Genomic DNA, 12,372 nt, shown 5'->3' with positions numbered 1-12,372 from the left:
ATCTACTTCTTCATTTCCAGCGTCATTCCTGTTTGAAATCATGAAAAACGGGAACACCACCTCATATTTCATTCTCCTAGGACTCTTTAACCACACAGAAGCCAAACTATTTCTTTTTGTGATGGTTGTGACAACTTCCTTCACCTCCCTAGTGGGCAATGCCTTCATGATCTTCTTGATTCATCAAGATGCCCGACTCCACACACCCATGTACTTCCTACTGAGTCAACTCTCCCTCATGGACATGATGCTGGTTTCCACCATTGTGCCCAAAATGGTTACTGACTACTTGACTGGAGAGAAGTTCATCTCCCCTGCCGGCTGTGGGTTGCAGATCTTCTTCTTTATCACTTTGGGAGGGGGCGAGTGCTTCCTCTTAGCAGCCATGTCCTATGACCGGTATGTGGCTGTTTGCCACCCACTGCGATACCCCATCCTCATGAACTGGCAATTATGCCTGAGAATGACTGTGGGGTCTTGGGTCCTGGGGGCAGCTGATGGGCTCATGCAGGCTGCTGCTACCCTGAGTTTTCCATTTTGTGATGCACATGAGATCAATCATTTCTTCTGCGAGGCCCCTACTCTGGTGCGTTTAGCTTGTGCCGACACGTTTGTCTTTGAGTATGTGATGTACATATGCTGTGTGTTAATGCTCCTGGTCCCATTTTCTCTCATTCTGATTTCCTATAGTCTCATCCTTGCTGCAGTTCTCCAGATGCGTTTTAGAGAAGCCCGCAAAAAGGCTTTTACCACCTGCTCCTCACATCTCTCTGTGGTGGTACTCTTTTACGGAGCTGCAATTTTTACCTATATGCAACCTAAATCCTACAGGTCAGCTCACCATGATAAAGTAGTTTCAGTGTTCTATACTATCTTCACCCCTATACTGAACCCCCTCATCTACAGTCTGAGGAACAGAGAAGTCAAGTTAGCCCTGAGAAAATGTCTGGGTCAGTGTTCTGCCTTAAGCCATGACTAAGATTGTAAAAGTGGTTGTGTGGGATTTCCTAGAGAAAAAAATTGTGTGCATTATACCTTTGTTATTACTATTTTACTTTGAAATGCAGGCACAGATCTGTAGTTTGGATCTTTTACTAAGCTGTCATGAACACATCAAATTGTGGATTGTTAAAAATCTGTTAAACAAAAATCATTAAAATGTTTTTACATCACACCACCTAATAAGTATTTGCTTAAAGAATGAACTAAGTAGCCAAACGATTTTGAACATTTATTGTTAATTTCTTTTAAATTGTGGTTTAACTTACAAACACTAAAATGCCCACACCTGAAGCTTAGTATTCAACCAGTGTCACCAACTTGGCCTTGTAACTTAACCCACTAGCAAAAGACAATTCTCACCAGACCAGAAGTGTTTTTCATTTCCTTTTCCAGTAAAACCACTCAACCAATATACTACCACTGGTCACATTTGTATCTTTATGCTGCAGTTTGGCCTATTCTAGAATTTTGCTCCAATGAAAATACAAAATAGGTAGATTTCTATATATTTTGTCTTTTTCTCAATATGTTTTTAAAGATTCTGCCACAACTTTACATTAATCAGATGTTTCCTTTTTTGTTCCTGATTAATATTCCCATCTCTGAATCTAAATGTCTTTGTTTAGATACTACTATGATGATGAACATGTGGGCTATTTTCAGTCTGTAACTGTTATTACTAAAATAGCTTTAAAGTCATTTTTGTAATCACATGTTTTTACTTAATTTGATAGATGCATGACTAGTTTTTTAGTGAACAGTGTAACAGTAACAATGTTTGTTCAATGTTACATGCCCACCAGTAAGTCACAGGAGTACCACTTGCTCCTATTGGCAGCAATTGTGGGTAATGTCAACTTTTTTTTCATTTTAGCTATTCTAACATGGATATACTTACTCATCTTGGTTTTATTTTTTATCTCCCTAATGATTTCTGGGGATGTTTTTATTAACTCATGGCAATGTGCTTATCTTCCTTTGTGAACTACCAATTTTCATTTTCTGGAACAAAAAACAAAAAACAAAAACAAAAACAAACAAAAAAAAAACCCATCTAGATACTTCCAAAGGAAAAAAAAAACGTCGTGGTTTTGTAGCAAGCAGTATATAATATTCACAGAATTATTTGGAATTTTTGAAATTAAATTATATTTGGGTTACTTGTTATTATGTTTTTCTGACAAATCTGCTTTTATTCCATTTTCAAAGGTTAATTATTTTCATTAAAGTGCTATTTATGTAATACATTTCTTCCTTAACGTCCATTGGGCTTGATTTATAAGTTTATTTGCTTATTTGTTTTAATTATGCATCATAACATAATATTTCAATTCTATTGGTGGTATCATGTCTTGAAAATCTGATACATTTTTTTCTGTAGTAGGCAAATTTTGCCTAAATGAAAAGCATAAAAAATAAGTTACAGAATTTAGGGTTCTAGGGTTTTTTCAGGGTATATTTCTTTACTTTTCCTGGTTAATGATTATATACCTACAATAATTTTCAGCCAAGAAAATTGGAACCTTTGCAGAGGTTGTTGTTTTTGCATAGAAAACCATTATAAATATACACATATATTTTAACACCTCTCTATATTTACGAATTCATATATAGGTACTCTCCAAAGACTTAACAATAAAATATGAAATGTACTTTAGGAATAGTTTAAAATAAGTTTAGAAATTAATTTTACATTTTTCTTATCTTTGCCATTTTAGCTTAATCTGAATTCTATTTTTCAGAACTCTTTTAATTTTATTTGGAAAATTTTTATATAAACTCTACTTAGTTAACATATAATGTAATATTGGTTTCAGATGTATAATTTAGTAATTCATCACTTATAACATCCAGTTCTCAACACAAGTTCCCTCCTTAATGCCCATTATCCATTTAGCCCATCCTCCATGCACCTCCCCTCAACTTTTTTCTATAGTTTCTTGGGGAAACCTGGGTGGCTCAGTTGGTTGAGTGACCAACTCGATTTCGTCTCAGGTTATGATTCTATTGTTGTGGAATGAAGCCCCACATCATGCTCTACACTGAACACGGAGTCTGTTTAAATTCTCTCTCTCGGGGCGCCTGGGTGGCGCAGTCGGTTAAGCGTCCGACTTCAGCCAGGTCACGATCTCGCGGTCCGTGAGTTCGAGCCCCGCGTCAGGCTCTGGGCTGATGGCTCGGAGCCTGGAGCCTGTTTCCGATTCTGTGTCTCCCTCTCTCTCTGCCCCTCCCCCGTTCATGCTCTGTCTCTCTCTGTCCCAAAAATAAATAAACGTTGAAAAAAAAAAATTAAAAAAAAAAAATTCTCTCTCTCACTGTCTGCCTCTCTCCCACTTGCAATCTCTCTCTCTAAAAATAAAAAGATAAAAAAGAGTCTCTTATTCTTTTCTTCCCTTTCCTTTTCACCCCTTACCCTATGTGACCCTATGTCCATTTTGTTTCTTAAATTCAATGTATGATTGTATTTATATGGTATAAATAGCACTAACTGTAACACATTGCTTGTGTGGCATATAGCCTGAAGACATAAAACAGTATAGAAAGTACCTAAATTTTCTCATGATGTCCATTTTTCTGAAGTTTGTTTGGCAAGGATGAAGTACATTGTGTACTCTTCATTTCCTTCAAATCTCTTTTCATTTTCTGAATATGGACAAAAACCATTTTTTCCTGAACCCTTGGGGATGTAGTGGAAACTAAATAACTGACAATATTACATTCTTTAAGGCTATATTCTTATTATGAATTTTATTATTCTTTATGAAAGCTAGTAAACCACATAATGGTACAAGCATTAGAATTAATTCTACTGTTCTGCTACTTATTATCATTTAATTATTTGTAAACATTTGCTGGCCAACAAAATCTATGTTTCATCCATAGTTATCACTTTTCTGTGATAAATAAATAAAATGCTGTTTCATTTATTTGAATTTATTGTTTTTATTCAATTGGTCACATTGATAATGATTATTAAATAGGACCATATTTTACTCATTTATAATAAATATTCATTTCCATTTCAAATGACTGATAGAATTTCAAACACTGCCCAGAAGATAATCTTCACCACTGTTATGTAGCAAATCGCCTGTATTTGATGACGACTTTTAGAAGGATCCAGTAGTGTGAAATATAGTCCTGGTCCATGTCACCATCATTGATCTATCACTGATGGTGACCTACCACTGTCACTATCACTGATGAGATGTAACAGTAACCACATGTTTGCTCATCGGCAAGTTAGGCCAAGTGTGAGAAGGGCAAAAATTGTCCTGGAGGAGAGTTAGTTCCTAGTACTAAGAGAGCATGTATAAGCTTTTGTTTACATGTGAATACATGGCACAGAAGTTCCTAAAATAATGGGCAACCTTACGACAGGAGAAGGATATGTTATAGATCTCTCTGTTGCCTATTGTTGTTTAGCTATTTTAAATAGTGCTCAGTCCCACTTAATTTTGACCAGACATTTCCATTCCCACTATCATTACCACTGTCACTAATATTTGGTCGCAAGGATATCATCCCTTTTTGCTTTCTCTTTAGCCCCTGGACAGCTGTGGAGTACACGTAGATTTTACCTAGCTCTGTGCCGCAGGCCAGGTTCAGATATGGGTCCTGGATAAGAAAAGTGCAGCCATAAAGGACATTAGCATTCAGCTCCTCCTCTCATATGTGGTGATTGGTTCTGATTGCTCAGAGATGCTGTGAGGATTAAGATACCCATGTAGGGGACAGGGTGATGTGGGTGCAGGGTCACCTCATCCCCGCATTTGTTCAGACACAGACTTGCTCTCTCCGTTCTACCAGCCACAACCAGACATCTGATATTGCATTAAACATGTGTGACTTTCATCCTACTTTAATCCTTTTCCCATTTATTTCATTCCTTTCAAGCAGAATTAATGATTCTGCGAAAGCAGGATTTCTGCCCCTGGGTGGCCCCTTAAGGCCAGATCCATGGCTAGGGTTGGGTTTAGGTCCTGGGGGGGGGAGGGTCTGAACCAATAGTCTGGCAGTGACCTCCTCAGTTGGCCGAGATGACAGTGTTTGATAGGGTGTGGCTGAGTCTTAGGATCTGTCTTTAAGAGCCAGATGACTCGATGGGCTAGGCAGAGGTTTCAGCTCAGAATCCCTTTTTGTAGTCCCATCCCTCCCTGGAAATGTCATGGTGAACTTCAGGCTTTCTTACTGAGTGATTCTGTACCATTCAAAGGCCCTAAGTCACTTCTCTCTTCAGACCTACTTGGTGGACCCCTTTAGAGCCAGAGGCATGGCTAGGATTAAGTTTCAGTTCCCAGCAGTTGCAAGGGGTGAACTGCAAGCAGTGCAGTGATCTCCCTGGTGGGTTAAGTTGAAGACACATGTGAGGGTGTGGGTAAGGCTTAGGATTTGGGTTCAGTGGTTTGCCAATCATGTGGTACAGGCTTACACATTAGCCCTGGATTCCTTTCTATAGATCCATCCCCAACATGAAAGGGTCATGGTGATTTTCTCCCTTCCTCCCTGGTGAATTCGGTGTCAGTCATGGACCTCAAGTCCATTCATTCCTTAGACCTTGGACGTGGGCCCCATAAGGACAAAGCCAAGTGTAGGGTTAGTGTTAGGTCCAGGGAAGGGACAGGGTCTGAATCAACAGCAGGACAGTTTCCCCCTGAGTGTTGAGTTGAGGGTGAGTGTTACAGTACAGGTCAAGCTTAGTGTTTGGGTAAAGGGCTGATAGTTTGTGTGGGTCAGGTTTAGGCTTTGGTTCAGAATCCTTTCTGTAGACCCGTCCTTGCCTTTTAAATGTCATTGGGAACCTTTGGGCTTCTTGCTAAATAATTCTCAGCCAGGCATGGGCCTTGATTTTTATATTTGCTATGACATAGGAGGTGACCGCCTTAAGACAAGAACCATTGCTAGGGTTAGGATTAAGCCCCTGGAGGATGCAGGAACTGGATGAACAGCCGTGTAGTGATTTCCACAAAAGTCTGAGTTGAGGGCTTATGTTAGGGTGCTGGTCAGGGTTAGGATTTGGATTTAAGGGCTGGCCAATAGTCTCAGCTAGGGATAGGTTTTGGATCATGATCTGCTTCTCCCATCCAGGCTGTATAAATATCATGAGGAATGTCTGGCTTCCTCCTTGAAGAAAGCTCTCCTTGCCATGGGCACCAATTCCATCCTTGCTCCAAGGTGCCATAAGGCCACATCCATGTCTACAGTGAGGTTTAGGCCCTGGAATGGAACAGGGTCTGAACCAACAGCAGTACAGTGATATCCCTGGAGGGCTGAGTGTTGGGACTCGTTATGTGGGTCTTCCTTAGGTACTGAGCTCAAGGCCCATCTGAGGCTGTTGGCTAGGCTGAAGGTTTGACTCAGGATCTCCTTCTGTAGCCCCATCTCTCCTGTATAAATGTCATGGTGAACTTTCTCACTGAATAATTTGTGCCAATCATGGACCCTAAGTCGTTTACCTCCTCAAACCTACTCTGTGGACACGCTTAGAGCCAGACCATGGCTAAGGGTAGTGTTATATTCCATGAAGTATTAGGGCTTGACTCACCAGCATTACTGTGATCTACCTTCCCTGTAAGCTATGTTGAGGTCATGTGTTATGGTGCGGGTCAGTCATAGGGTTTGACCAGCGTTTGGTCAATTGTGTAGATGAGACTTCTGCTTTAGCGTGGATCCCTTCTTGTAGTTACATCCTGGAAATGAACATTTCAAGTGGACTTTTGTGTTCCTCCCTGAATAATTTTTCACTGTTCATGGGCCTCAGGTCCATTCCCTCCTCAGACCTTGGAGTTGGGACACCACTGGCCAGAGCTGAGACAAACAGTTAGGGTTAGGTCCAGGGAGGAGTCAACAACAAAGTACAGATACTCCTGGAGGGCTGAGATGAGGGCACATGTTAGGGTGTAGGTCAGGGTTAGAGTTTGGTTTCTGGGGTGGCCTCTTGTGTGGGCTAAGTTTAGGTTAGTTTCAGAATCCCCTTATGTAACCCCGTCAATGTCTTATAAACGTCATGGGAACTTCTGGGTTTCTCATTGAATAATTCTGTGATGGGCCTGGGCCCCAATTCTGTTCATTGCTAAGACCTAAGTGGTGGGCCCCCTTATGAAACATGACAAGAACTATGGCGAGGTTTAGGATTACAAACCAGGAGGATATAGGCTCTGAACCAACATTCATGTAGTGATCTCCTTAGAGGGTTGAATTGAGGGTATGTGTTAAGGTGCTGGTCCGGCTTGGGTTCATGGGCTGGCTGATTGTCCCAGCTAGGCCTAGACTGTGGCTCATGACCTTCTTCTGCAGACCCATCATGACCATGTAATATCATGAGGAACTCCTGGGTTCTTTGGTGAGGAAATCTATCTGGGCCATAAGTAACAATTCCATTCTTGGCTCACAACATGTGGTGGGGCCCCTTAAAACTGTATCGATGGCTAGGATTAGATTTAGGTCCTAGGAGGGGACAGGTTCTCAACTAACAGCAGTGCAGTGATATCCCCAGAGGGCTGAGTTGAGGGTGCACTTTACTTTGAGCTTCAGTCTTCGGGTTGACATCTCTAGAGGTGGCAAAGGCAAAACCAACAACAATGCAGTGATCTCCCAACAAGGGTGAGCTGAGGGTGCATATTTTGGTGCAGGTCAGGCTTAAGGTTTAGGCTCAGAGGCTGGCCAAGAGTGTGGGCTAAGGTTAGGTTTTGGCTTAGGATCCCCTTCTGTAGCTCTATGTCAATCCTATAAGTGTCTTGGCGACCTTCTGGGTCTTTTGTTGAATAATTATGTGCCATTCATGGGTGCCAATTCAATTCTTTCTTAAGACCTAGGAGGTGAGCCCAGTTAGGTCCAGAGCCATGGCTAAGGTTAGAGTTAAGCCCCAGGGTTTGTAAGGGGCCAAACTACCAGTAGTGTAGTGATCTACCCGAAAGGCTAATTTGAGGGTGTATGTAAGGGTGTGGGTTTGGCTTAGTGTTTTGATTCAGGGGCCTGTCGATGGTGTGGCCTAAACTATGATTGCTCAGGATCCTCTTTGTAGCTCTATCCTGGCCAGGTAAATGTCATAATGTTCTTCTGAGGCCCTGGCTTAATAATTTTGTGCTGGTCATGAGCCCAAGTCAGTTTTCTCCTCAGAATTAGATAGCTGGCCCCCTTAGGGCCAGAGTCATGCCTAGGGTTAGGGTTAGGTCCCAGGAGGTGGCAAGTGTTGAACTTCCAGCCGTACAATGATCTCCCCTGTTGACTCAGTCCAGAGTGCTTCTTACAGTTCCAGTCAGGGTTAGGGTTTGGTTTCAGGGAGTGGCCAATGGGAGTGGCCTATTGCCTAGGCATAGGACTTGGCTCAGATCCCCTTCTGTAGTTCCACTTCTGTTATATAAAGTCATGGTGAATGTCTAGCTTCCTCACTAAAAAGTTATGCACTGGTCTTGGGCCTCAAGTCCATTCTTTCCTCACAGCTATGAGGTGTGTGCCCTTAGGGCAAGAGCCATGGCCAGACTTAGGTTTAGATCTCTGGAAGTGGCAAAGACCAAACTGCTAACAATGCAGCGATCTCCCCAGAAGGCTGACTTTATGGTGCATGTTTCCATGTGGGTCAGATTTAGGGTTTAGGTTCAGTGATAGCCAATTTTTTGGGTAGACTTATGTTTTGGCTCAGGATTCCCTTCTGCATCTCCATCCCAACCATGTAAAGATCATAGTGATCTTCTATATTCTTTGTTTAATAATTCTGTGCTGTTCTTGTGATCCAATTCTCTTCTTTCCTCAGACCTAGGAGGAGGGTCCACTTAGAGCCAGAGCCAAGGCTAGTGTTACGGTTAAGCCCTGGGATGTGGCATGGACCATAAACTCAGTCGCACAGTGATCTCCACTGTGGGCTGAGTGAAGGAGCTGTTATGGTGTCATTCACCCTTAGGATTTGAGTTCAGGGACTGCCTAAAATGTGTACTAAGCTTAGGTTTTAACTTAGAATCCCCTTCTGTAGTTCCATCCTTGTGATGTAAATGTCATGGTGAATGTCTGTTGTACTCCCTGAATAATTCAGCTGATCACTTGCTTATATTCCATTTCTTTCCTTGGTTCTAGGAGGTGGGTCCCTTAAGACCAGAGTGATAGCTAGTGTTAAGAGTTAATCTGAGGGAGGTGGCAGGGACCCAACCACCAGCTGTGACCTGATATCTCTGGAAGGATATGTTGAGGGTGTGTGTTAGGTCAGGCTTAAGTTTTGGGTTCAGGCACATGTTGTGGGCTAGGCTTAGGTTTTTGCTCATGATCCCCTCTGCAGGCACATCCTGACTGTGTAAATGTCATGGCCATCTTATGGGTTTTTCCCTGAATAATTCTGAGCACTTATGCTTGAATCTGTTCTCCCCTAGACCTAGAGGGTGGGCCCTCTTAAGGCCACAGCCATTCCTAGGGTTAGTGTTAGGTCCCAGGAGTGTCAGTGACTGAACTACCACAACTTCAGTGATCTCCCTGGGGAGATTAGCTGAAGGGGTGTGTTAGGGTGTGGGTCAGGCTTAAGGTTTGGTTTCAAGGGCCAGCTGGTAGTATGGCCCAGGCTTAGGTTTTGGTTCAGGATCCCCTCTGCCACCCCACTCTGGCTGTGTAAATGTCATGAAGAACTTTTGTTTTCCTTGGTGAGTAATTATGTGCCATATGGGCCTCAAGTACGATCTTTCCTCAGAACTAGGAAGTGGGCCCACTTAGGGCCAGAGCCGTATCTAAGGTTAAGTTGTGGTTCCTGGAGGTTGCAAAGTCCAAAACATCGGTATTTAAGTGATCTCCATAAAGGGCTCATTTGAGGGTATGTGTTAGGCTGTGGGTCAAACTTAGAGTTTCGTTTAAGAGGCCCACTGATTGTGTAGGCTAGGCTTTGGTTTTTCGCTCAGGATCCTCTTCAATAATTCCATTCTGGTCGTGTAAGTGTAGCGACCTTCTAGGATCCTCAGTGAATAATTTTTTTCCAGTCATGGGCCCCAAATCCACTACTAACTTAGACCTAACTTAGTCTAACTCCTACACTTAGACTAAATGTATGCACATTTAGTGTGATACCCATGGCTATGGTTAGGGTTATGTTCTAGGAGATGGCAAGGGCCTATCTGACAGTAATGAGGTCATCTCCTTTGGAGGACAGAGTTGAGGGCAAACATTAGGATGTGGGTATGGTTTAGGTTTTTGGTTGAGGGGCCAGATGACTGTCTGGGCTATTGTTAGTTTTTGTTCTGTCGCAGTCATGTTCTCCAGCTTGATCTTAGCCATGTAAATGGCACCATGATCTTCTGGATTCTTTCCTGAATAATCTGTGCCTGTCATGTAACCCACATCAATGCTTTCCTCAACCTAGGGTGTGGGCTTATATAGGGCCTGGACCATGTTTTTGGTTAGGGTTAGCACCTGGGAGATGGCAGTGGCCTGTGTACTGGTAGTGAGGTAACATGCCCAGAGGGCTGAGTTGAGTGTGAGTGTTCAGATGTGGCTCAGGCATTGTATTAGGGTTCAGGGGCTGGCTATTTTTGTTTGGACTAAGTATTTGCTCAGAATCATTCTCTCCATGTATATCTCAGTGCTAGAAATCTGCATGGCTTCATTCTGTGTTCTTCACTGAATAATTCTGTGCTGTTTATGTGCCCCAAATTCATTCTTTCCTCAGGGCCCATTTAGGGCTGGACCATGTCTTGGGTTAGTGTTAGGTCCTGAGAGGTGGCAGGGGCCTATCCACCAGTAGTCTGGTGACATTCTTGGAGGGCTAAATTGAGGGCAAGTGTTTGGGTGTGGGTCACGCTCAGGTTTTTGGCCCAGGGTCTGGTTCATTGTTTGGGTTATGGTTTGATATTGCTTACAATAATGTTCTCCATCCATCCCAGTCATGTAAACTGCATGGTTAACTTCTGGGTCCCTGCTGAATAATTCTGGGCCAGTCATATGCCCTAAATCCATTTTTTTCCACAGATCTAGGGTTAAGGTTAAGCCCTGGGAGATGGCAGGGACCTATTAGCCATTAGTGTGTTGCTGTCCATAGAATGTTGAGTTAATGGCAAGTGTTAGGATGTGGCTAAAGCATTAGATTGGGGGTCAGGGGCCTGCTTATTTTGTGTGTTCCAGCTAATTATTTGCTCCAAATAATGCTGTCCATGTTCACCCCATTCCTGGAAATCTGGAATTCTGGGTTCCTCGCTAAATAATTCTGCTCTGGTCATGTGTCCAAAACTATTCCTTATTCAGACCTAGGATGTGTGCCCATTTAGGGCTAGGGCCAGGGCCATGGCTAGGGTTAGGGTTTGTTCCTGGAAGATGGCAGGTGCCTATCTGCCAGTAGTGAGGTAATATCCTCTGATGTATGGGTTGAGAGCCCATGTTAGGGTGTGGGTCAGGCTTAGGTTTTGTGTTCAGAGTCCATGTGATTTTGTGGGTTATGGTTCGTTTTTTGCTCACGGTCGTGATTTCCAGGTCCACCCTGCTCTTGTAAATGGTATGCATAACTTCAGTGTTCCTCACTAAATAATTCAGGTCCACTCATGTGTATCAAATCAATTTTTACCTCAGACCTAGGATGCAGGCCCAGGTAGTTCCAGGGTCATGTTTAGGGTTAGGGTTAGTACCTGCAAGATATAGGGGCTTATCAGTTTATAGTTTGCTGGCCTCCTGGGAGATTTGGGTGGAAGGGTGAGTGTTTGTTAGGATGAGAGTAAGGCTTAGGGTTCAGTTTCAGGTCCAGGGGCTAGGATCATTGTGTTTGGGTCATATTTTCAGCCCTAATCTATTTTCCAACTCCCGCCCAGTCACTTCCAAGGACATGCTTCACTTGTGTGTTCCAGGTTGAAGAGTTTGGCTTTGTTCATTTGTCCCTCATGTGTGGTTTTCTCAGATCTAGCTTTCAGGCCCAGGTAGGCTACAGCAGAGCTGGAGTTAAGGATTGGGCCAAGAGGATGCTAGGGGCCTATCTGCCAGCAGTATGGAGACCTTTCAGGAGGCCTGAGTTGAGGACAATTGTTAGAGTGAAGGTTAGGGTTGGATTCAATTTCCAGAATCAGGCTGATTGTGTTGGTTGGGGTGTGATTTTTAATCCTAATCTTATCTCCAGTTCTGGGTGTTTGCAAGAGCATAGAACCCTTCTCTGTTCTAGCTGAGTAACCTAATGTCCTTCATGTGTTTCACTTAGGTTATTCCCTCAGATCTAGGGTTTGGTCCCTGATATGATCATAGCTATGCCTAGGGTTAAGTTTAGTGTCTAAGAGAGGCTAGGATCCTATACCCTGGCAGGACAGAGACATTCCTGGAGCACTTATTTGAATTGGTATTAGGATGAGTATCCAGATTAGCTTTCAGGTTCAGGGGCTAGGCGGATGGTTTGGATTTCGGTGAGATTTCCCATTCTATTCT

At 42.9% G+C, this 12,372-nt stretch overlaps 1 protein-coding gene across 1 annotated transcript; it reads left to right on the top strand.

The window, feature by feature from the left end:
* On the top strand, positions 1 to 979 carry LOC124518670 (olfactory receptor 2T8-like). The gene has a single exon (XM_047088723.1). The coding sequence runs from the start codon at positions 41 to 43 to the stop codon at positions 977 to 979; it is 939 nt and encodes a 312-aa protein (XP_046944679.1). The 5' UTR covers positions 1 to 40.
* The last annotated feature ends 11,393 nt before the right edge of the window (positions 980 to 12,372 follow it).

Source organism: Lynx rufus, unplaced genomic scaffold (assembly GCF_022079265.1).
Source record: "Lynx rufus isolate CCGP_SWC_20201006 ecotype Redwood Valley unplaced genomic scaffold, mLynRuf1.p SCAF_1, whole genome shotgun sequence".
NCBI lineage: Eukaryota > Metazoa > Chordata > Mammalia > Carnivora > Felidae > Lynx > Lynx rufus.
The sequence above is the reverse complement of the archived record's forward strand: the minus strand, read 5'-3'. Positions and strand labels throughout refer to the sequence as shown.